The sequence below is a fragment of the Onychostoma macrolepis genome, chromosome 01 (assembly GCF_012432095.1).
Source record: "Onychostoma macrolepis isolate SWU-2019 chromosome 01, ASM1243209v1, whole genome shotgun sequence".
Taxonomy (NCBI): Eukaryota; Metazoa; Chordata; class Actinopteri; order Cypriniformes; family Cyprinidae; genus Onychostoma; species Onychostoma macrolepis.
In genome coordinates, this window is record NC_081155.1 from 26,554,577 (window position 1) to 26,577,892 (window position 23,316).

The window sequence follows — 23,316 nt, forward strand, 5'->3', positions numbered from 1 at the left end:
AGGCTATCTCAATATTTTGGTGCATTGAGCTTTTCTTCTACTCTGATGAGTCTCTCAGTCCCTGCCACTGATAAACAGCCAGAGGCTGCTACCAGCACACTTTTCTCTGCAGGGGATGAGCAGTGTTTGGTTTCCTTCAAACATGATGTTTGGAATTGAGGTTCATCAGACCAGAGAATATTGTTTCTCAAGGTCTGACGGTCCTTTAGGTGCTTTTTTGCAAATTCCAAGTGTGTTTTCATGTGTCTTCACTGAAGAGAGGATTGAGTCTTGCTGAACCACCATAAAGCCTGGTGGAGTGTTGCAGTGATGTTTGTCCTTCTGTAGATTTCTCCCATCTCCATATATGATCATGGAGCTCAACTAGAGTGACAATCAAATTCTTGCTCACCACACTAACCAAAGCCCTTCTCCATCAATTGCTCAGTTTGGCCAGGAGGCCAGCTCTAGGAAGAGTCCTGGTTGTTTCAAACTTGTTTTATTAAGTGTAACAGAGACTACATGCTTCTGTGACACTTCAATGAAGCAGAATTGTTTTCTGAACTCTTCCCCAGATGTGTGGCTTGACGCAAACCTGTTTCTGAGCTCTACAGGCAGTTATTTTGACCTCAGGGCTTGGTTTTTGCTCTGATATGCATTATCAGCTGTTAGACCTTTTATTAAAGGGGTCATCAGATGCCCATTTTCCACAAGTTGATATGATTCTTTAGGGTCTTAATGAAAAGTCTATACTTCTGTCAGGACCACTATCGTCAAAGGTGACTGACAATTATGGTTCTGTTCTGGGCAAGAACTCCCAATTCCAGTCTAGCATGGATAAGAGCCGGGAGAGCAGCAATAACCCTCCAGTGTAAACAGAACAGAACTAACATAAATTTATTGCAAATATCATTAAGGTTCAATAATTTAATGTAACATTTTAGATTGGTCTGATTCAAGGACAATCAGAAGGCTGAATCCTGACTGACAAGAGGAGTCGTCGGGGATGGAGGTGGGTAATTAGCTATTGAGCAACGCGAAAGCTGGTGATAATACTGAAGGACCTTATATATGAGTGCTGTGATAGGTGTCGCATTCAGCGAGACCATGCTCTGAAACGTGTGTAATCAAACCAACGGACTGGGTGACGTGTGACCAGGAAGCTATAAAAGCACGTGAGGTCAATACACTGGCAGCTTCTAGAGAATGAAGGAAGCGCTCGCAGGGATGCCGGAAGTATGGCAGGAGACGCAGCGTCTCGTTCCCTCTGGGAACTAGGGTTACATATGTAACCTTGAGACGTTCCCCTTCAGGAACTCAAGCTGCGTCGAACACTTTGGGAATGAGATGCCCACGCCGCCAGACTTTCAAGTCCCTGCGTAGTGTGTATAAACAGCACAGCTACGGCAAAAGGACGGAAGAACCAGGAGTGGTACGAATGTCGAGGTCGTAAAACCTGACAAAGGTGAGCGGTGTAGACCAGCCCGCAGCGTTACATATATCCTGCATAGCCACACCTGACAGGAAGGCCTTGGAGGCTGCCACACTTCGGGTGGAGTGAGCCTTGACCCTAAAGGGTGAGGGAAGGCCAGTGGACTCATATGACATAGTAATGGCATCAGCAATCCACCTACTGAGGGTCTGAACTGACAAGGCCTGCAAATCTCCGACTCTCTTCAGCGATGTGAAAGCTAACAGGAAGACAGTTTTAAGTGTCACAACTCGATCTGAAACCTCCTCTAAAGGTTCAAACAGAGGTTTATAGAGAGCCTCCAGGACCACGGCCAGGTCACACGGGGGGAAATCATACGGGAGGCTTCAGCCTCAGCGCACCGCGGAGGAAACGTGTAACCAGGAGGTGTCTTCCCACAGACTGACCACCGAGAGTGCCGTGGTAAGCAATTATTGCTGCCACGTACACCTTCAGAGTGGAGTGGGTCAACCCTGCAGAGAATCTAGCCTGCAAGAACTCCAGCACTGAACCGACCGGGCCATTAACTGGGTCAAGTGAGGAATGGGTACACGGTTGGGGCTGCTCCTGTCTATCAGCCCTGTGAACTAGAGAGCTGCGAGGCAAGAACCGCTGAAACACCGCCGCTTGTTTACGAGCCTCCTGAAACCTGTCGACGACAGAGTTGACGGCATCGTCAAACAGGCAAGAAGGCGCAAGCAGGGCATCAAGGAGAAAGACCCTGTCTTTCTTTATATCTGACGGGGTCAACCAAAGATGCCTCTCCACGGCCACTAGGGCTGCCATAGACCGCCCGATTGCTTTGGCAGTCTCCTTTGTGGCGCGGAGAGACAAATCAGCAGTTCTTCTTAGCTCTTGAATACCTCAGATTTAACTTCCCCGCCCTCATCTAGCTCTTTCAGCAGGTCTGCTTGGTATGCCTGCAAAACTGCCATCGTATGCAAGCAAGCACCAGCCTGACCTGCTGCCATGTACAGGCAGTGCCAGGGCTTTTAGAGACGATGCCACACCGGGAGACAGATAGCCCGTGAGTGTCTGCTCAACCCGGGGCATCGCTCTATAACCGCGCTCATTTAGTCCCGAGGTGTTGCTGTAATCAATGAGAGAGGGACTAAAGTGGCGGGCCGAATATGGTCTTGCCCACAATCTCAAAACCTCAGTATGGAGATCGGGGAAAAACGGCAAACCCCAGCTAGGAGGTAGCAGCTTAGACCTCAAAAAAATGCTCATCTAATTTGCTTTTTGAGGGTTCAGCCTGCTTCTTGGCAGGCCATTCTAGATTTAACTTGGCCACAGTGTGAGTTATCACCTCCTTGTACTGTGCAGACTGGGGTGGTTCATCGGCGCCCTCACCATCGCCCTCCTCAGAAGACGATAGTTTGATCGGAGCGTGCTTTGAACGATAGTCCATCGGAGCGTGCTTCTAAACCCTCGGAGGCACTGGATCCCGTGGCAGAGGAAGATCTCCACGAGATCCACCTGCGAACCTCACGACCGCAATCACCACGCCCCAGAGCCGCGGGGAGCGCTGGTGAGGGCTCCCTCCTCAAAGAGAGCCATCTGGGAGTAAAGTGTCCACAGCAAGAGGCACTCGCAATTTGGACAGTCAGCTCCCTTGAGACTCAGCGTGCTTCGCTCCCAAGCAACAACACAAAGGCTGTGTGTCTCCCCACCCGTGATGTAACGAGGGCAGGGAGGAACACACAGCCTAAACTGCTGTTTAGCACACCCCTTATCAGTCTTAGACTTAGCCTTTGGCATGGTTTTATCGTTTCTCACAATGACAGACAACGGTAAATAAGACATACACACACACAGAGCGCTTCGCTGAATGACAGAAGCTGCCGGTGTATCCACCTCACGTGCTTTTATAGCTTCCTGGTCACACGTCATCCCGTCCGTGACGTCACGCCCATCCATTGGTTTGATTACACACGTTTCAGAGTATGGTCTCGCTGAAGGCATTCCCAAAGCGTTCAACACAGCTCGAGTTCCTGAAGGGGAACCCCTTATACTCATTTCTTCTGTAGGTGAGACTGGATCATGAATGATTTGCGCGAAACATAGACACATTTAAGTAGATCGGGGGAGCATTCACTTAAAAAACAAACATAATCCAATCCAGAGGCTCAGATATCGGGAGTAAATGACAACTGCTATGATCATTATTTTATCCAACAACAGAACACCTCAGTCGCTTTGGAGACATTCTTGTCTACACCTGCTCCGGCGCCGAAACAATGCCGGACTGTATACAGCTCACTAAGGGTGGGTCTAAGGTAAAACACCAGTTTCAATCAACAATCGTGGGAGCGGCCTGGGTTTGTGTGACGTCACACAGCCAAGAAGCTGAGAACGACTTGATTTGAGAAAGGGGTTATTATTTTGGGGAATTTAAAAAAAACCACTGGGTGAATTTTTAACATTATAGGGTGGATGTGTACACACACTGCCAACACACATTTATGTTCAAACAACATGCAAAAGTGAATTTTGCATCCAATGACCCCTTTAAGATGTGTGTGCCTTTCCAATTCATACCCATTCAATTGAATTTGCCACAGGTTAACCTCACTCGAAGTGTAGTAACATCTACAAGCAATATGAATACTCCTGAGCTAAATTTCAACTGTCCCAGATAAGGGTATGAATACTTATGCAAAGGAATCATTTAAGTTTTTCATTTTTAATAAATTTGCAAAGATGTTAAAAACCTGTTTTTTGCTTTATCATTATGGTGTATGGAGTGTAGGTTGATGTGGAAAAGAAAGGAAATTAAAACAGTTTAACATAAGGCAGCAACATAACAAAACGTGAAAAAAATTAAGGGGTATGAATACTTTCGCAAGACACGGTACCGTATCAGGTTATATTTATCCTGTCCATTGCCATGTTTATCAATGTCAATCATCACAGGTTCTGATTCAAACCACCATTTAAATATTCAAGAGATTTAAGATTCAAGAGATTCAAAGCGTTTATTGTCATGTGCACAGTGAGGAAAACAAGTTTCCCTGTACAATCAAATTATTTATTTGCTGTCCACAGTGAATGCCAAGACAATAGCAGCAGCAGTAGCATTAAAATGTGCAAACTGAGATGTAGCTACTTGATAATAATAGCAGCAGTAACATTAACAAATGTGCAAATGAGAAAGAACAATTTAGTCCAACTAATCTATGAGATGGATGAGACTAGTCTATGTCCTCTGACTACCTGTTTAGACAGAGGTCTAAAGGCTGAGGGAAAGAACGAGTCCCTTAATCTGGAAGTCCTGCATTTCACACTCCTGTACCTTTGTCCTGAGGGTAGGAGTGTGAACAGTCTGTGTTGTGGGTGGGTTGGGTCCTTAAGGATGGAGGCAGCACTCCTGTGGACTCTGCTGTGGTAAATGGTCTGCATAGAGGGCAGTGGAGTCCTGATGATCTTCTCAGCAGTCTTCACCACTCTCTGCAGATGTTTGCGGTCCCTCATAGTAGTGCTGCCGTACAACATGGTGATGCAGTTGGTCAAGACGCTTTCAACAACACAGCTGTAGAAGTTGTTGAGGATCTTAGGTGATATGCTAAACTTCCTCAGTCCAAGACTGGTTGCCCACTGAAGCTAAACAGGGTTGAGCCTGGTCAGTACCTGGATGGGAGACCTCCTGGGAAAACTAGGTTGCTGTTGGAAGAGGTGTTAGTGAGGCCAGCAGGGGGTGCTCACCCTGTGGTCAGTGTGGGTTCTAACGCCCCAGTATAGTGATGGGGACACTCTACTGTCAAACAAGCACCATCCTTTGGATGAGACGTTAAACCGAGGTCCTGACTCTCTGTGGTCATTAAAAATCCCATGGCACTTCTCGTAAAAGAGTAGGGGTGTAACCCTGGTGTCCTGGCCAAATTCCCTCCACTGGCCTTTGTCAGTCATGGCCTCCTAATAATCCACATTCATTGAATTGGCTCCATCACTCTCTCTCCTCTCCACCTGTAGCTGGTGTGCGGTGAGCGCACTGGCGCTGTTGTACTGTGGCTGCCGTCGCATCATCCAAGTGGATACTGCACAGTGGTGGTGGTTGAGGAGAGACCCCCTCATGATTGTTAAGCGCTTTGGGTGTACAGCAATACACAATAAAGCGATATACAGGTGCTGGTCATATAATTAGAATATCATCAAAAAGTTGATTTATTTCACTAATTCCATTCAAAAAGTGAAACTTGTATATTATATTCATTCATTACACACAGACTGATATATTTCAAATGTTTATTTCTTTTAATTTTGATGATTAGAGCTTACAGCTCATGAAAGTCAAAAATCAGTATCTCAAAATATTAGAATATTTACATTTGAGTTTGAATAAATGACCATCCCTACAGTATAAATTCTGGGTATCTCTTGTTCTTTGAAACCACAATAATGGGGAAGCCTGCTGACTTGGCAATGATCCAGAAGACGAACATTGACACTCTCCACAAAGAGGGTAAGTCACAGAAGGTCATTACTGAAAGGGGTGGCTGTTTACAGAGTGCTGTATCAAAGCATATTAAATGCAAAGTTGACTGGAAGGAAGAATTTGGGTAGGAAAAGGTGCACAAGCAACAGGGATGACCGCAAGCTTGAGAATACAGTCAAGCAAAGCCGATTCAAACACTTGGGAGAGCTTCACAAGGAGAGAACTGAAGCTGGAGTCAGTGCATCAAGAGTCACCACGCTCAGACGTCTTCAGGAAAAGGGCTACCAAGCCACTTCTGAACCAGAGACAACGTCAGATGCATCTTAACTGGGCTGTGGAGAAAAAGAACTGGACTGTTGCTCAGTGGTCCAAAGTCCTCTTTTCAGATGAAAGTAAATTTTACATTTCATTTGGAAATCAAGGTCCCAGAGTCTGAAGGAAGAGTGGAGAGGCACAGAATCCATGTTGGTTGAAGTCCAGTGTGAAGTTTCCACAGTCAGTGATGATTTGGGCTGCCATGTCATCTGCTGGTGTTGGTCCACTGTGTTTTCTGATGTCCACAGTCAACGCAGCCATCTACCAGGGAATTTTAGAGCACTTCATGCTTCCTTCTGTTGACAAGCTTTATGGAGATGCTGATTTCATTTTCCAGCAGGACTTGGCACCTGCCCACACTGCCAAAGGTACCAACAGCTGGTTCAATGACCATAGTGTTACTGTGCTTGATTGGCCAGCAAACTCGCCTGACCTGAACCCCATAGAGCAGGGGTCTTCAACTAAAACGGCTCAAGGTCCAGTAATGAACCCTCCCCACCAGCCGAGGTCCGAACAATTATATATAAAAAACAATTGATGGTTTTTGCCAGGCCAGGGTATCTGCAGGATATTTAAGCTTAAATTCAAGACTTTTAAAGACCTTTTTTTTTTAAGACCTGCACAAAAAAATAAAAATAAATAAAAAAATTAAATGACTTTAAAAAGCACGATTTACTGTTCAGATGCAGGTTTTCACAAAAACAATCAAGTATTATATTAATTAAATAACATATAAATATATTTTACTGCCTTAATTGTTTACATTTTATAACACATCTTCTTGTTGATCCACCAGTTCACATTTACAACTCTGCGTGTTTGCTTAAAAACATAGATTGATTTTCACATTGGCCTTTGACAACAGCAGACTGTCCGGGCTGATTGAAAATGGAAAATCATTCTCTTCCAGCAGGTGGCGCTTTGGGAATGGCAGTACACAAAGCCCAAGAGACAGACTCCACAAAGCAGCGAAGCAGATGACTTTGAAACGTGCAGCGCTCATATTTATTCAAAGAATAGCGCAATCCTTGTCTTTCAGTCCCCACATTTAACACCTCCTGAAATCATAATTAAGACTTTCTTGTAACATTTAAGATTTTTAAGGACCCGTCAACTTTCCTAATTTTTGAAAATGCCATTGCTTTTCACCCACTGAAAGTTTCATCTGTCTGCGCGCAGCAGGCAGCTCCCTGCTCTCATCACTGCACACACGAGCGCACCCAAACGGCTCTAGAGCTGACCTTGATCTGCTAGATATAAATTTGATGTACTAGAAATTAGCGTTTGGTATTCATTTCATTATGTCACAAGCCTTCACGGACTCGGACCGGAGTCCGCTACCGTAAAGACTACAAAAGCTGCGCCAGTTGAAATAGAAGCTAGATATGTACGTCCGGGTCCAGATGGGACGGCTTCTGGGTCCGGACCCGGACCGCGGCCCGGGGTATTGTCAAGAGGAAGATGAGAGACACCAGACCCAACAATGCAGAAGAGCTGAAGGCCACTATCAGAGCAACCTGGGCTCTCATAACACCTGAGCAGTGCCACAGACTGATCGACTCGATAAGTATTGAGTGCTGTACATGCTCATACTTTCCATTTTCATACTTTTCAGTTGGCCAAGATTTCTAAAAATCCTTTCTTTGTATTGGTCTTAAGTAATATTTTGAGATACTGATTTTTGACTTTCATGAGCTGTAAGCTCTAATCATCAAAATTAAAAGAAATAAACATTTGAAATATATCAGTCTGTGTGTAATGAATGAATATAATATACAAGTTTCACTTTTTGAATGGAATTAGTGAAATAAATCAACTTTTTGATGATATTCTAATTATATAACCAGCACCTGTATAAGTGCCTCATTCATTCATTCATTCATTCATCCATTCAGTCATTCATTCCTCAGCCTCCTCAGGAAGTACAGCCACTGTTGTGCCTTCTTAACCAGGTGGGTGGTGTTGAGTGCTCAGGTGAGATCCTCACTGATATGAACCCCCAGATATTTAAAGCTGCTCACCCTCTCAAAAAGCTCTCGGATAAACAGTGACTTCTCCTCTTCTTCCTCATGTCCACTATCATCTCCTTTGTCTTGTCAGTGTTGAGGGTGAGGTTGTTGTCCTCAGACCATGGCCACCTCCCTCCTGTAGGCCGCTTCATCTCCGCCAGTGATCCGTCCTATCACTGCAGAGTCGTCAGAAAACTTCAGGATGATGTTTTCCTTGTGTGAGGCGACACAGTTATGTGTGAACAGTGTGTAGAGGATGGGACTAAGAACACACCCCTGTGGGGTGCCAATGTTTGTTGTGATGGTGGCCGAGGTCCTATTTCCAGTCTGCCAGTCAGGAAGTCTAGAAGCCAGTCGCACAGTGTGGAGTGTAGTCCAAGTGCAAACATTTTGTGGGTGAGTTTATGAGGGATGACCGTGTTGAAGGCGGAAATGTAGTCAATAAAGAGCATCCTGATGTAGGTGTACTTATCTTCCAGATGAGAGAAGGAAATATGGAGGGCAGTGGCAACGGCGTCTGAGGTGGACCTGTTGGGCTGGTATGCGTACTACAGGGGGTCCAATGTGTCCGGTATGCTGCTCTGAATGTGGGCCAGCTCCACTCTCTCAAAACACTTCATGATGGAATGATGGTGAAATGACCTGCCCAACTCAATCTGAGCATCTTCAAGAATCAGCTAAAAACACATCTCTTCCATCTTTATTTGACCCTCTAACTCTAGCATTCTCTGTTCTAAGTCTATTCTTTAAGAAGACTTGCACTCTATTCATTTACTAACTGCTTGTTTTCTTTAAAAAAAAAAAAAAAACTAACACTAGCTTCTCTAATCTTTTTGTATTCTATCTATTTGTTTTTTTTTTGTTTTTTTATTTATTTTACAATTAACAAAAGCAAAAAAAGGCCTCTAACACTAGCTTGCTCAATTTTTTCTATTCTATCTGTTTTCTTTTTATTTATTATATAATTTAAAAAAAAAACTTGCTGTACTGCGTTAGGCTAACTGAGACTTGTTATAGCACTTGCATATCATTGCTCTTTTGTTGATTTCGATTGCTTCCATTGTCCTCATTTGTAAGTCGCTTTGGATAAAAGCGTCTGCTAAATGGCTAAATGACTAAATGTAAATGTAAATGATGATTGGAGTGAATGCTACTGGTCTGTAGTCATTCAGGCAGGTCGGGGGTCTCTTCTTGGGAAGGGGGATGGTGGTTGTGGTCTTGAAGCAGGTGGGTACAGTGCTCTGACTGAGGGAGAGGTTAAAGATGGAAGTGAGTGCATCAGCCAGCTCTGTAGCTGCTGCCTTGCGGGGTTGATCTTCCTCAGTGCTTTGTGTACCACAACTGATGAGACAGTAGGGGGAGGGGGAGGGCGTTGGGTGGTCTAAGTGTGTGTGTGCCTCCTCTCTGCGTTGATGCTGGAGGTCTCGAAGCGGTCATAGAAGGTGTTGAGGTCATCGGGCAGGCTGTCTGATGGGCAGATAATAGTGCTCGTGGTGGTCCTGTAGTCTGTGATGTGCTGCAGGCCTTGCCACATCCATCACCAATAGAGAAACTATCCAGCTTCTCTCTATACTGTCTCTTGGCCGCTGTAATGGCTTTTCTCAGTCCGTACTTTGCAGCTTTGTACTCTGTCTTGTTGCCTGATGTAAATGCAAAAAATTGAGCATGCAGCATGTGACGTACCTGACTGTTTATCTAGGGCTTCTTGGGGAACTTCCTGACTTGTACGGTGGGTATGATGTTATCAACACAAGTGCTAATGTACCCAGTCACATTCTCAGCATAATCCTGTATGCTGACAGAAGAGTCCTCCAGAGTGGCTGCAGCTTTAAACACATGCCTGTCAGAGCAAAACAGTCCTGCTTGATGACCTCAGTCTGTGGGGTCCAGAGCTTAAAGGGATAGTTCACCCAAAAATGAAAATTCTGTCATTAATTACTCACCCTCATGTCGTTCCAAACCCATAAGACCTTCGTTCATCTTCGGAATACAAATTAAGATATTTTTGAGAGCTCTCTGACCCTCCGTAGACAGCAATGCAACTGCAATGTTCCGTATAACAACGTATAGCAAGGACATCGGAAAACAGTCCATGTGACATCAGTGGTTGAACCGTAATTTTACGAAGCTACGAAAATATTTTTTGTGTGTGCAAAGAAAACATTAATAACATAATTTATTCAACAATTCTTCTCCCCGAGTTACCGTCTTCCACCATTTTGGAGAGTACCCCAGAACATAATCAAGGTAATCAGCATTGTTTAAGCTTAGTAGAAAGCGTGTAAGATCGGGAGGGCACAGACTTATTCTACGACGATATACATCAAGCACTCGCAGAGTAAGCGTTATGAGGTTTCATGCCTCCTCACATTCGACCTCAGTGCACCTGCTACTTAAAATAAGTACTTAAAATTCTAAAATATTCTTCATACTATAATATAAATATAAAAAAATTACCCCCTTAAGGACTGTGTAATTTTTTTTCTGTGAAAAAGTTAAATGTGTTCAGAAGAGAACAATGACATAAATTATAAACAAAGTATGTCCAGAGTTTTCATGTTATTAGATTTTTTACAATTAACAATTAACCTCCGCACGCCATTAGGTGATAATGGAATTTCTACGTTAAGTTTTTGTGGTATTGAAAGGGTTATGTGCCACCTAGAGGTGGCGATATTGAATTGTTTTTACAGCAACGTGAGCTGTTTTTACCCTTCAGACATTATCACCTAATGGCATGAATGATGAAGCTCTATTTAATGTGATGTTATAATGTAATCTGGGCCTGATTTGCACGTCAGTATGATTGTACAGGATATGTTTATGTGCATATATATATATATATATATATATATATGGTGTTGTTTTTTTTGTTGTTTTTTTGATGTACCGATTGTGGGTTGTTACTAATCAATGGATCTTTACAGAGATTGGTCATGAATCTGTTTTTAAACGTGTTTTACTTTGTGACTGTCATGTTTGATTAGATTTTTTACAAAAATTAAATTTGTACCAAGGGGGCGTTTTACCCCACCTATGGGGCAAAATGCCCCCCAGTCTGACAAAGCAATTTGCTTTAAAAATTTACAGCAAAATCAGATTACAGACAGTTTTTGCTTAAAATTTAAAAGAATATAATCAATAATTATGAATTACAAAATTAGTATAGCCTGTTTGAAACATTTTGTTAGCTGATGCTAACTGGCTAGCTAACTAGCTACCTGATGTTAACTTGAGGTAATTTTTAAATATAAAATCCAAATATTTTTATTCAACCAACTAGTTAAAATACATCTGATGGAAAAACAAAGGATTTGATGTTCAGAACAGAATAACTACAGTAATTGCCCATTGCCCCCAGGGGGCATTTTACCCCACCTGGCTGGGGGTGTTTTACCCACAGACTATGTTTGGGGAAAAAATTGTCATTCTGGAAATATAATTATATTTTTATTAAATAACACATACTCCCTATCTACAGGCCCTACTGTTCTCATGTCATATATAACTGTGATGTTCTACAAAACTTTAAAACACTTTTTTCTTACTGCTGAAAATGAGATCATTTACTGTGAAATCCGTTTTCTCTCCAGTACATCACCAGTGTAAGCTTCATCATGAAAACATCTACATCACTCTCGTCAACATAGTCCATAGTTACAATAAAAATGTATCTTAACTTTATCTTGTGGTTATTTTGGGAAAAACAGTAGGGGGCGCTTTCCCCCACTCTACCCTATTCTTTATAACATGAATCACTCTTCATTTATTTTGAAATTAATGTTGGGTCTGCATCGTAGATTGGACCTGTTAAAATTTTCTGGGATTTTGATTTGAAGTTCCTGCTTATCTGAACTTATATCCTGCATAGAGAGACTGAGGTGTGTCATTGTTCTCTACAGGTTGATTAATTGTGGTATCACATATAAAGGTTGTGCTGCTCTGGCTTCAACTTTGAAATCAAACCTCTCACACCTGAGACATCTCAATTTGTCTGGAAATAAACTACAAGACAAAGGAGTGGATCTGCTGTCTGCTGGACTGAAGGATCCTCACTGTAAACTAGAAACACTGTGGTAAGTTTGCATAAATGTGTGAGCATCTTCCTAAATTTCCCTCTTATGGTGAATAATGAACAAAATTAAAACAAAAACTAAACTATATTTAAAAAAAGTGTCCTGTCAAATAACTGAAGTGGATGTTGTCTTGATCTTTATTAGATTCTTTCCAAAGTATCTGTCATAATTTTACTATTGATACTTGGCCAAAGCATGAACATGATTGGATGACTGGAAGATCTGACAACTGCTTTCATATCACACATGCATGATAAGGAAAATTAAAGTATCTTACTTTTTTATGATATTAACACCCTCAAGCACTCATAGAAACAGGTCTGCACCTTAGACTGGGCCTGTTAATCTTTTGATTGTGAAGTTTCTTCTTATCTAAGCTGTATATTAGTGAAGATTGTCAATGTTCTCTACAGGCTGATGGATTGTAGTGTTAAAGATAAAGGTTGTGCTGTTCTGGCTTCAGCTCTGAGATCAAACCCCTCACACCTACAAAAACTGGATCTGACTGGAAATTTTCTTGGAAAGTCAGACATGAAGCTGCTTTCTGCTCTGAAGGATGATCCGGATTATGAACTGAAGAGACTTCTGTGAGTAGTGATGATTAAAATGTTTGTATTATAATTGGTTGGTATTAATTGGTACTAATCAGTATTTTAATGAAGATCATGTTAGGAGTTTTAAAGGGATAGTTCACCCAAACATGAACATTTTTGTCAATAATTACACCCCACCATGTTGTTCCAAACCCACTTGATAATGACATTTTAACTCTGAGAGATTTCTGTCCCAACAATGAAAAACCATTCCGCCAAAACTTTGATGCTTGAAAAAGCCCATCCAGCATAATCCATATTAATTATGCTGATTAATCTAAGTCCTCTTAAGATACATGAGCACTTTATATAAGGAACAGATTTAGGCTTTTGTTGACAACATACATAGAGTTTTTGGGTGAACTATACTTCTGTTCCTCTGGTGCAAAAACGTGTATTTTAATGTTATTTTTATTATTATTTTAAAACAAGGGTGTTGTCATTCCCAATTGTTTTCCCTTAAAAGTATGTATTTTGAGAGAATTGCATCTGCCCTTTTTAGAGAAGATAAAGGTAAATATGTAACACCTCTTTCACACATGAACAGGACAGTCATTATAGGTATTGATTATGGGTAAGAGTTAAAGTTCAAATACCTTTTTTTCTTTTAAAAAGGGCATTGTTGGCACCATGCATAACAGGCTTATGTTATTTCTTGCAAATAGAGCTAACAGTTTGTTGTTCTATGGTCTGTGTTTTACTTACAGGTTTTAGATCTGACCTTCTCTAAATCGGCTGACAGTGAATAGAGCCACTAAAGAAACATCACATTTAATAAAGACAGTTCCATAATGATCATAACACAGAGATGTGTTTGTGTTACTTTCTTCTTCAGAAGTGACATTTATGATGCTTTACTATTGGCCTATTGGATGGTGTTGCATCGAGGAAATCAAAGCACATTCCGTATAGATTTATAAAAAATTCATGGCAATTAATTAATTATGCACTGTGTTGCTCCTTTGTCATATGGCACTGTTGCTCATAGTGATTCAAATGAAAAAACTTGTGTTTGTAAAGTACTGCCTGTGAAAAGAACGTTTTGTGATTTTGTTTTTTGTGATCATTTTTTTACATCAGTTTTTTGTTAAATAACTTGTCATGCTATTTCAGTTTTGATGTCTCAGATTTTAGCAATTTCTCTATTAGACTTCTACCAGATCATTTCTACATCCATCCATTCTCCGAACTGCTTGTTGTATGTAGGGTCATAGGGATGCTTGAGCCTATTCCAGTGTCTCGGTGCATAGGCAGGGAAACACCCTGGACAAAAGGCCAGTAAGGGATTTCTCAATGTCTGTAATCAGCTCCAATATGGAGGCGCCACTGTTTGTTTCCAGTGCCAAAAGCTTTTGTATGTAGTGTTGAGGCAAGTGGTTCTGTTGTTCAGCAAAAATGCTCTAAAACATTGCAATATTTCTCATTTTTTCTAGACCTCAGTGATATGTGTCGGGTCCCCGCTATATTAGCAGCAACATTCACAAATGTTCACAGAACAAGCGGGAACCCAGTGTGCCTGTAGCCTTCTATATTTCTGTTTTATCACGTGATAGAAAGTCCAAGGCCTTCTCAAGCCATACGGTTGACCCATCTAATCTGCGGCCTATAATGCGTCAATCTAAGATTGCTGTAGAGACAAAATGTAATTCCATCAAGTTAGCATTTTTAAACATTCGTTCATTAAAAATAAATCATTTCTGATCAATGATTTAATAACCACAAACAACCTGGATTTTATGTTTCTAAATGAAACATGGCTTGAAGACAGCTGCAGTGCAACGGTCCTAAATGAAACAGCCCCTCCTAACTTTAACTTTACAAGTGTCTGCAGGACTGTTAGGAGAGGTGGAGGTGTAGCTGCTCTATTTAAAGATGTTTATCAATGCAAGCAAGTGACATTTGGTCAGTATTTGTCTTTTGAATACCTAGGTATTGTGCTGAAAGGTGCTCCACGCATTCTGTTTATCATTATTTACAGGCCTCCAAAATACTCTCCAGCCTTTGTTGAAGAGTTCACAGAACTGTTATCAATGATTTCCTCAGAGTTTGACTGTTTTACTATTGCAGGGGATTTTAATATTCACATAGATAATGCAGAAATCAAAACTGCAAAAGAAATTATAACTATTTTAAACACTTTTGACCTGATCCAGCATGTGCATGGACCCACACACAATCGTGGACACACTCTAGATTTACTCATCAGTAAAGGTCTAAATATTTCATCTATTGTTATTAAGGATGTAGCACTATCTGATCACTTCTGTATTTTCTTTGATATATTGATCTCTGTAACCACTGAATCTAGATCTGTCTCTGTCAGAAAGAGATGCATTAACGAGAACACTAGTGCGCTATTTATGAAGGCTATATCTTTAACACCAAGCATTTCTGCAGACTCTGCTGATCTTCTCCTGGATTCATTTAACTCAAAAGTTAAGAATGTTATTGATGATATTGCTCCGGCAAGGGTCTGCAAGAAGAATGGCAGACAAAAATCACCGTGGAGAAAATCAACAGCAGTTCAGAGTATGAAAAGACAATGCAGAAAAGCTGAGCGGATGTGGTGGAAGACAAAACTTGAAATTCACTATAGCATCTATAAAGACAGCCTTCATGCTTTCAATGTGGAACTAGCTACAGCTAGACAGACCTTCTTCTCAAACCTTATAAATAGTAACTTAAACAACTCTCGCACTCCTTTTGCTACTGTAGAGAAACTGACAAACCCCCCAAGTCAGATTCCCAGTGAAATGCTCTCCGACAGCAAATGCAATGAGTTTGCTTCCTTCTTTTCTGAGAAGATCAATAATATCAGAAAGGAGATTGGCATATCTAGTTTTGCAGAGGTCACTCAGATTCGACCGCAATTTCAAAAAGAAGTGACTGTCTGTTTTTCCACACTTCCCACATCTTTTTTCTAAAGTGTGCTTAACTGTTTAGAAGCAGATCTCTTAGATATTTGTGAACATAACTGTGCACGTCAGACAATAAATCCCCAAAATCTTTGCATGCTTTGGTGTTGCCACCCCTCATAGACCCCATGCCACCCCTTTGCCACCCTAAATATTATTTTCTAGATCCGCCCCTGTTTCCAGTCAAGACTTGGAGAAACTTGTTCATGCCTTTATCACCAGCAGGGTGGATTATTGTAATGGTCTCCTCACCGGCCTTCCAAAGAACGCTGCTGCCAGGATTCTGACTAGAACCAGAAAATCTGAGCATATCACACCAGTCCTCAGGTCCTTACACTGGCTTCCAGTTACATTTAGGATTGATTTTAAAGTACTTTTACTCATTTATAAATCTCTCAATGGCCTAGGACCTAAATACATTGGAGATATGCTCACTGAATATAAACCTAACAGACCACTCAGATCATTAGCATCGAGTCAGTTAGAAATACCAAGGGTTCACATAAAACAAGGGGAGTCCGCTTTTAGCTATTATGGAACCAGCTTCCAAGAGAGATCAGATGTGCTAAAACATTAGCCACATTTAAATCCAGACTCAAAACTCATCTGTTTAGCTGTGCATTTGTTGAATGAGTCAAGTCAAGTCAAGTCACCTTTATTTATATAGCGCTTTTAACAATACAGATTGTGTCAAAGCACTTAACAGTATCAAATTAGAGGACAGAGTGTCAGTAATGTATAATGATAAGATTAAACACTCAATTTTCAATTTTCAGTTAAAGGCATTTCATTATTGAATTCAGAGATGTCATTGTCTAGCTCAGTTTAGTTTAAATAGTATCTGTGCAATCAAATCGCGCGATAATCGCTAGAAATTAAGTGTCCCCAATGAGCACTGTGCTACGTCCGAAAAATAATCATTTTCTATTCTTAAATGTTTTAAATTCTTTTTAAATCAATTTTTAAATCCACTTTGTTTTTATTGTTGTGATTATTATTATTTTTAATTCCTTGTTATTATTATTTTTAATGACTATTTCACTTCCTTTTATGTAAAGCACTTTGAATTACTACTGTGTATGAAATATGCTATATAAATAAACTTGCCTTGCCTAGACCTGTATAGAAAGTTTGTTTTAAATGAGCAGAAAAAAAAAGTAATGGCCATTTCTTACAAGTGACCTTCTACACTGTTACTATCAGTACACCTAATATGATGTCGTTGTACCTTGGCACTTTGGAATAGCATGCATCCATATGCAACAAAATGGTCAAAAACTCCAATATTTCTCAAGTTAAGAGACCTGAAGAAAAGTGTATTTCAAATAAGTAGAAAAAACAGAATTCCAGTTTCTTACAAACACCGTCCCACAAAATTTAAGCACTTAATATGAAGCACATTTACTTTCCTAGTTTGTAGTAGGATGTATGCAAATTTAACACAACTTTACCTACTTTAGAAACCTGTAGAAAGGTTATTTCAAATAAGATAAAAAGAATACTATCAGTAAGACTTAAATGATGACCATTTACCTTGAGATGAAAGGGAAAAACACAAATTACACCCCACAGGATTAGAGAAAAAAAATACTTTCCCTTATACAAATTAAATGACGTTATTTTGATACTGAAAACTGTTTGTGTTATTGTTGCTAAATAAAATAGCTGTAATCTACAAGATAAATTATCTTCATAGCATTATCTCAGGTAGAATTCATTTAAAGTCACACCCCACTGATTTGAGATCAATATAAATCAACATCAGGTGGCTAGATTGGTCTAGCTGTGGAGGTGAGTTGTTTTCTTTTTTTAAAGGCTATGAGTTCATTCTTGCTGGAAACAGAAGCCCTGTAACTCGATCCTTATCACACCATTCTTGAGCACTCTGACTGCTCTTTCGTGGTGGATAATGAAGCTTTCTATGACATTTGCAAGCAAAACTTACTATACCAATCTGAACAGGCTTATCGGCCAGATTGTCCCCTCTATTACGGCATCAATGTTCTTTGCTGGTGGTCTAAACATACTCCTCACAGAGTTCCAGAGTATCCTGGTTCTGTATCCTGGCATCCACTTCCTACTGGTCCCCTATTCTCCTTTGTGCCATTAAACCAGATGGTGGTGTGACCCTTGACGTGGAAAATACATGGCCTGCAGTTTATTTTATGGTGCTATAGCCGAAATCAAAGCACAGCGCTCCATCCAGTTCGTACACTGATAAGGTTTAAGGTCAGCACCAACTACCAGCCGCCCACCGTTGTGCCTGGAGGAGATCTGGCTAAGGTGCAGAAGGCTGTCTGTATCCTGAGCAACAATACTGTCATTGCAGAAATGTGGGGCCGCCTGGATGTCCACTATGTAAAAGCACTATGCATCACACAATTGTGGTTTACTGCTTCAAACAACCTCTTTGTAAAACTTTTCTGAACAAATTCTGAAAACATGTTGTAATGTTGACTAATCAAGGTTTCTGCTTAACTTTTCCTTGTGATGTGTTTGGGGTGGTGTGTGTAGGCTTTTTTTTTTTTTTTTTTTAAATCCCATGTCCCATAAGACCTTGTAATGGATTTTCTTGGATTCAGTCCGAGACAGCACGCATCTTTATTTGGTCTGTATAGTCACAGAGTTTAAAGGTAAATCTTATCTTTAATCAAGCACATCTTTTAACTGCAAGCATTTAAACTCAAACTCTGGACATTATTCTATTACTTTGAATGCCTTTTGAAAAAAAGATTAAAAATGGATTACCAAGTCTTGCACAGTAGTTCAAACTCTCAACTAAATGTACTAAAAAAATAGACTTTCACAGACTCATGCCCTTCCCTTCCCCGACTCTGCATGTTTCTGATAAGAATAAACAATGGACTTCAACCTAAGAGATATAAAATATAGCAAGATAAGAGATATAACAACAAACAGCCAGTTGACGAAAATATCTTTTGTAAACTGCCAATTATATTCAGCAGCTTGTTTCATGCAGACCTATGAAACTAATACCATATTGCAATATTGTCACATTGCATTGAATTACGATCCTATGTTTAATGTCATTTACTTTTGAAACAATAAATTAGATTTTTTTTTTTTTTCAAGGAATTATGTTCTAATATGTGGCGTGTGTGCGTGCGTGTCAAATTTAATTCAGGCCAAATGTTATACTGATGAATCTGAGCAGGAGCAGAAGACAAACCCAGAGAGTAAAACAACATCACAATTCTCTTGGAAATGTTAGGGTAAAAATATGATCGTTGCAGATATAATGCAGCTGTTAAGACATTTATGGAATTACATATAAATATGACACAACACTGCTCATTAATCATTTTGTTATTCTCACATATAAGCCAAAAGGAAATGCTGACAGTGTAAACAGTCTGTTCACGAATGAGGTTTGTTTTCTGTAATTGTATACACTGTCTTCTGTATGTATAAATGATATTCATTTAACCTTTATTAAATAAGTCACGAGTCACTAAAGATCATATATAAACACTAATTTTTATAATGTAATCACAGCAAATTAATTCAAAATAAAATATTTTTAAAAATGTCCAAAAAAAAAAAAAAAAGCTTGGTACTCTAAACAATGAAACAATGTATATTTCTTATCTTTGATTCACATTTGTAAAAAAAAATTTTAACAGTCAATCAATCAAAAAAATCAATATAGTCAACTATTCATAGAGTTCAGAAGCAAGTGATCAACTTGTGGGCCAAAACACTGAGTAACTTAAGTTCAAATTCTTTGTGCTCTATTTGTGAAAACAAGATTATCTCAAACATATAAACAGACACGCACACACACACACACACGAGTCAGAACAGAGATAACAATGTGCACTTGTTCACTGACAATGTACTCATTTTTACTGTGACAGTAAACCGTTCTGAAACAGATCAAATAACAGTGTCCATAAATAAATGGATATTCATGCAAGACTCCAGATGCTCTTCCGCAAATATTTTCATGTGCAACAATTCCTTTTGCTCTTCATCCCCTCTTCATTATAGTCCTCCAAATACAGTATTGGCGACTCACTTTGGGAGCGTTTTTGAATGATGGATGGCAACACCAGATCAAAGAGTGTCTCAAACATAACATCTACATTAAATCCAGTCTTAGCGCTTGTCTCGAAGCACATCTTGTCCGCTGGTGGGCTGGCGCCCTCCAGTGCCTTATAGCGAATTATGCGGTCGTACAGTGCTATGGCATCATCCTGACTCACCTGTTTGTGCAAGGGAAATTCTGGAGGTGAGGGAAAGGATGGAAGGGGAAGCACACTACCGTCTTCTGCCCTGACTTCCTCTGGGGTCATAACATGGGCTTGAGGGTCAGTGAGGTCTGCTTTGTTGCCCACAATGGCAAATATGCTGTCACTATTGGCTGAGTCAGTGAGAGAGAGGAAGCGATCTTCAAGCTCTACGAAGCTCTGCCAGTTTGTGATATCATACGTGAGAATGATGGCTGCAGCGCCACGACAATACATGGAGCCTAGACCGTGGAACTGTTCACGACCTGATGAAATAAGAAACACAGAAATACAGATATTAAAAACTGCCAACATTTCAAAAGTTTGAACTTTCCGTTTTTGATAGAAGTCGCTTCTGCTCACCAAGGCTGAAATGATTTGATCAAAAATAAAATAAAAACAGTAATACTGCAAAATATTATTATATTCTATTTTATGTCATTTGTTCATGTGACGCAAAGCTGAATTTTCAGCAGCCATTGATTTAGTCTTCAGTGTCCTCCAGAAATTATTCTAATTTGCTGCTCAAGAAACATTTCTTATTATTTATGAATGTTGCAAACAGTTGTGCTGCTTCACATTTTTGTGGAAAAGTTTTTTTTTTTTCAGGATTGTATGATAAATAGCAAATTCAAACATACAGCATTTGAAAAAGAAATCTTATAAATCTCTTTGCTGTCACTTTTGATGAATTTAATCCTTTTAAAACACAAAACCTTTTATAGTGCATTATGGTTTCCATAAAAACTTGAAGCAACACAACTGTTTTCAACTGATGCTAATAAGAAATGTTTCCTAAGCAGCAAATCAGCATATTACACTGTAACCTAGAATAATGCCTGCTGAAATTCAGCTTTGTATAACTGGAATAAATTACATTTTGCAATATATTCACATAACAAAAAAAAATAAAATAAAAAAAGTTATTTATTTTATTTATTTTGAGAATATTCCTGTTAGGTTTTTTTTCTATTTTCTTTTTCGGGTCTAATAAAAGGGGTTAAATACGTACAGTACAATTATACAATTTTAAGTGGTGGAAGAGAATACTCCTTCTAAATGACTAAAACAGCTAAATGCCAACAATTTTTCATATTTTATGCTTTAAATTAAATTAAATTTCATTTTAAATAATTAAATAAAAAGAAATTTTCAATTTAATGACTTTTTTTTTTATTTAATTTCAGTGTTAAATAAGAAGCTGTTGTTTGTTTTCCTTGTCAGTTAAAATGAGATGTGTTTGCAATGTGCAGTAGGCTATGTAAAAACAACCTCAAAAAAAGAAGAAGAAGAAAAAAGAGCTACAGCAACAGCTAACAATGCAGCCAGTGTCTTAAAAACAGCAGCCAGTTCTTACAGGATGTAAAGTCATTATTATCAACTCAGCCATACTATCACAGCTACAAAAACATGTTTAGATAAAGGCCAGAACAGTCAAATATCCTTTTGCTTTAAAGATTAAAATCTTTAAAATGTCTTTAAAAAAAAAAAAGAAAAGAAACACACACACACACCGTTTAAATAGTTTGATGGAATACAACATTTAGATCTGTTGCTTGCATTCAGCAAATGTGCATGAAGATATGATTCCTATCAATGACTACTAAAATTATGTGAAAAAAAAATAAAAAAAATCCACATTATTGCTGAAACTACTTAGATTGCAAAATCATGCAAAGCACACGAGACAACTGCAGTCATTGACGCAATACGACAGAGTCAATCCTTTCCTCTTTTTTTTCCTTTTTGGTTCACTTAGGCTACTGCTTTTAGAAACTAGCGATAGATGAAAAGGGGCATAAATAAATACATATGAATAATAAAATGAATAATTTTGGCAGAATATGCTCAATTAGATTTATTTAGATGAATGATTTTCCGTGTCATTGGATCAGGGACATTCAGGAACTTACAAGACTAGGCTTGTCACTTGATTTCAACATAATCACATGTGGAAGAACTCTTGTCCCAGTCAAAATATCACGTTCTAAATATCACGAACTAGTTCTGGAAAAAAATAAGTGTTATATATGTTGTTGTTGTTTATTTATTTATATTGGTACTCTCTCTAGAAACAATAACTAGGCTATTAATAAACTATTAATTTAATGTTTTCCATAAGCACCTTTAACTGCAGGTTTCTGCATCTGATTATCTCCGTTTTATTGGCCAAAACTGCCAAACTGTCAAATTTGGACGGACATCCATCAATCTTACCCGCTGTGTCCCAGATAGAGATGTCGTACGGACCCCACTGCTTTAAGAAGAACGCTCCGCCGATTGTGCTTAGAGTGTCCTTAAAGCTTCTCTCTGTGTATCTGTGCAGCAGGGACGTTTTCCCTACATTCATGTCTCCCAGGATTACAATTTTAATAACAGGCTTTCTCATTCTCCCAGGAGCAGACATGGGTTTAAGGTTGAAAACTCAGTGATAAAACGATTCTCTCAAAATTATAGAAGTCACTTCAAACTCCGCGATCCATAACAAACGCGCGCCGTCCAAGTTCCTGTGGTGGTTGTTAATTTCGGCTCGTATTGTATTAACACTTTAGCAGGTCTTCTGGCTTTGGCGAGTTTAAATGGACTTTTTCGTGCCTAAACGTGAACATAAACGGTCCTTTTAAAAGAGCATCAGTGCTCTGCTCCCACTTAAATTTCACTTCTAGCAATGACGAAACTGGAAGCTCAATTATGGCACAATGCAAAAAAGTCCCGATTTAAACTGCAAATGTCGTCACACAGAAGACCAAAGCAAGGAGATTAAATTTTTTTTTTTTTTTTTTTAAATCACTTGGATCTTATAAATTAATCTTTATTGTTCCCATCCTATTTATGTCTGTTTTATTTAGGAATGTTACTTTACAAGTCTACTTACCAGACTTTAATTTGCACCAATTCATAATGAATATTATGACAGACTTTGTTTTTATTTTTGATACTGACATATTTTATCTTTATTCTTCCTCATTTAAAGAGAAAAGCTACGACAGGTCTTTAGGGAGCCTCTTCATAATGTCTTCAGATATCAAAGGACAATCTTCCCAGAAAAACCATAAAACATGTTGTGAACAGAAACAGACACTGCACACAAGTTTTCAACCAAACAAACATCAAATAACATGTATAACTTTGCTCTAACTTGTAACATTGCTATGGTTAGCATATCATATTCCAGTATGATCATCAGGTCAATCACGATCCTTGACTTGAGTAATTTCTCTATCAGAATCGTTGAGAAATGTCCTTTAGTTTGTCCTAATGTCCTTTATGGAG

General features: G+C 39.5%; 2 protein-coding genes and 1 pseudogene across 2 annotated transcripts in view; 2 read left to right on the forward strand and 1 right to left on the reverse strand.

The window, feature by feature from the left end:
• LOC131542739 (NLR family CARD domain-containing protein 3-like) overlaps positions 1–13,761 on the forward strand; it is a 32,348-nt gene extending 18,587 nt beyond the window's left edge. The window contains exons 11-13 of the mRNA XM_058779689.1: positions 12,112–12,285; positions 12,699–12,872; positions 13,586–13,761. Coding sequence (XP_058635672.1) covers positions 12,112–12,285; positions 12,699–12,872; positions 13,586–13,592 — 355 coding nt within the window. The 3' untranslated portion in view covers positions 13,593–13,761. The remainder of the gene's footprint in view (positions 1–12,111; positions 12,286–12,698; positions 12,873–13,585) is intronic.
• A 3,895-nt stretch (positions 13,762–17,656) lies between these two features.
• On the forward strand, positions 17,657–18,220 carry LOC131543941 (tubulin alpha-8 chain-like; annotated as a pseudogene).
• Positions 18,221–18,454: 234 nt separating this feature from the next.
• LOC131541888 (ras-related protein Rab-20-like) lies at positions 18,455–23,192 on the reverse strand. The gene is made up of 2 exons (XM_058777892.1): positions 22,261–23,192; positions 18,455–20,309 (listed from the first exon to the last, which is right to left on the reverse strand). Exons 1-2 carry the CDS (start codon positions 22,448–22,450, stop codon positions 19,759–19,761), a joined length of 741 nt encoding a protein of 246 aa, XP_058633875.1. The 5' UTR covers positions 22,451–23,192; the 3' UTR covers positions 18,455–19,758.
• Between the last annotated feature and the right edge of the window lie 124 nt (positions 23,193–23,316).

Bases quoted from the DNA above. Each gene is read 5' to 3' on its own strand.
- LOC131541888 (XM_058777892.1), bottom strand. From the start codon at position 22,450: ATGTCTGCTCCTGGGAGAATGAGAAAGCCTGTTATTAAAATTGTAATC. The intron at 20,310-22,260 runs GTAAGATTGATG...TTATTTCATCAG, and splicing joins CTCTATCTGGGACACAGCGG to GTCGTGAACAGTTCCACGGT.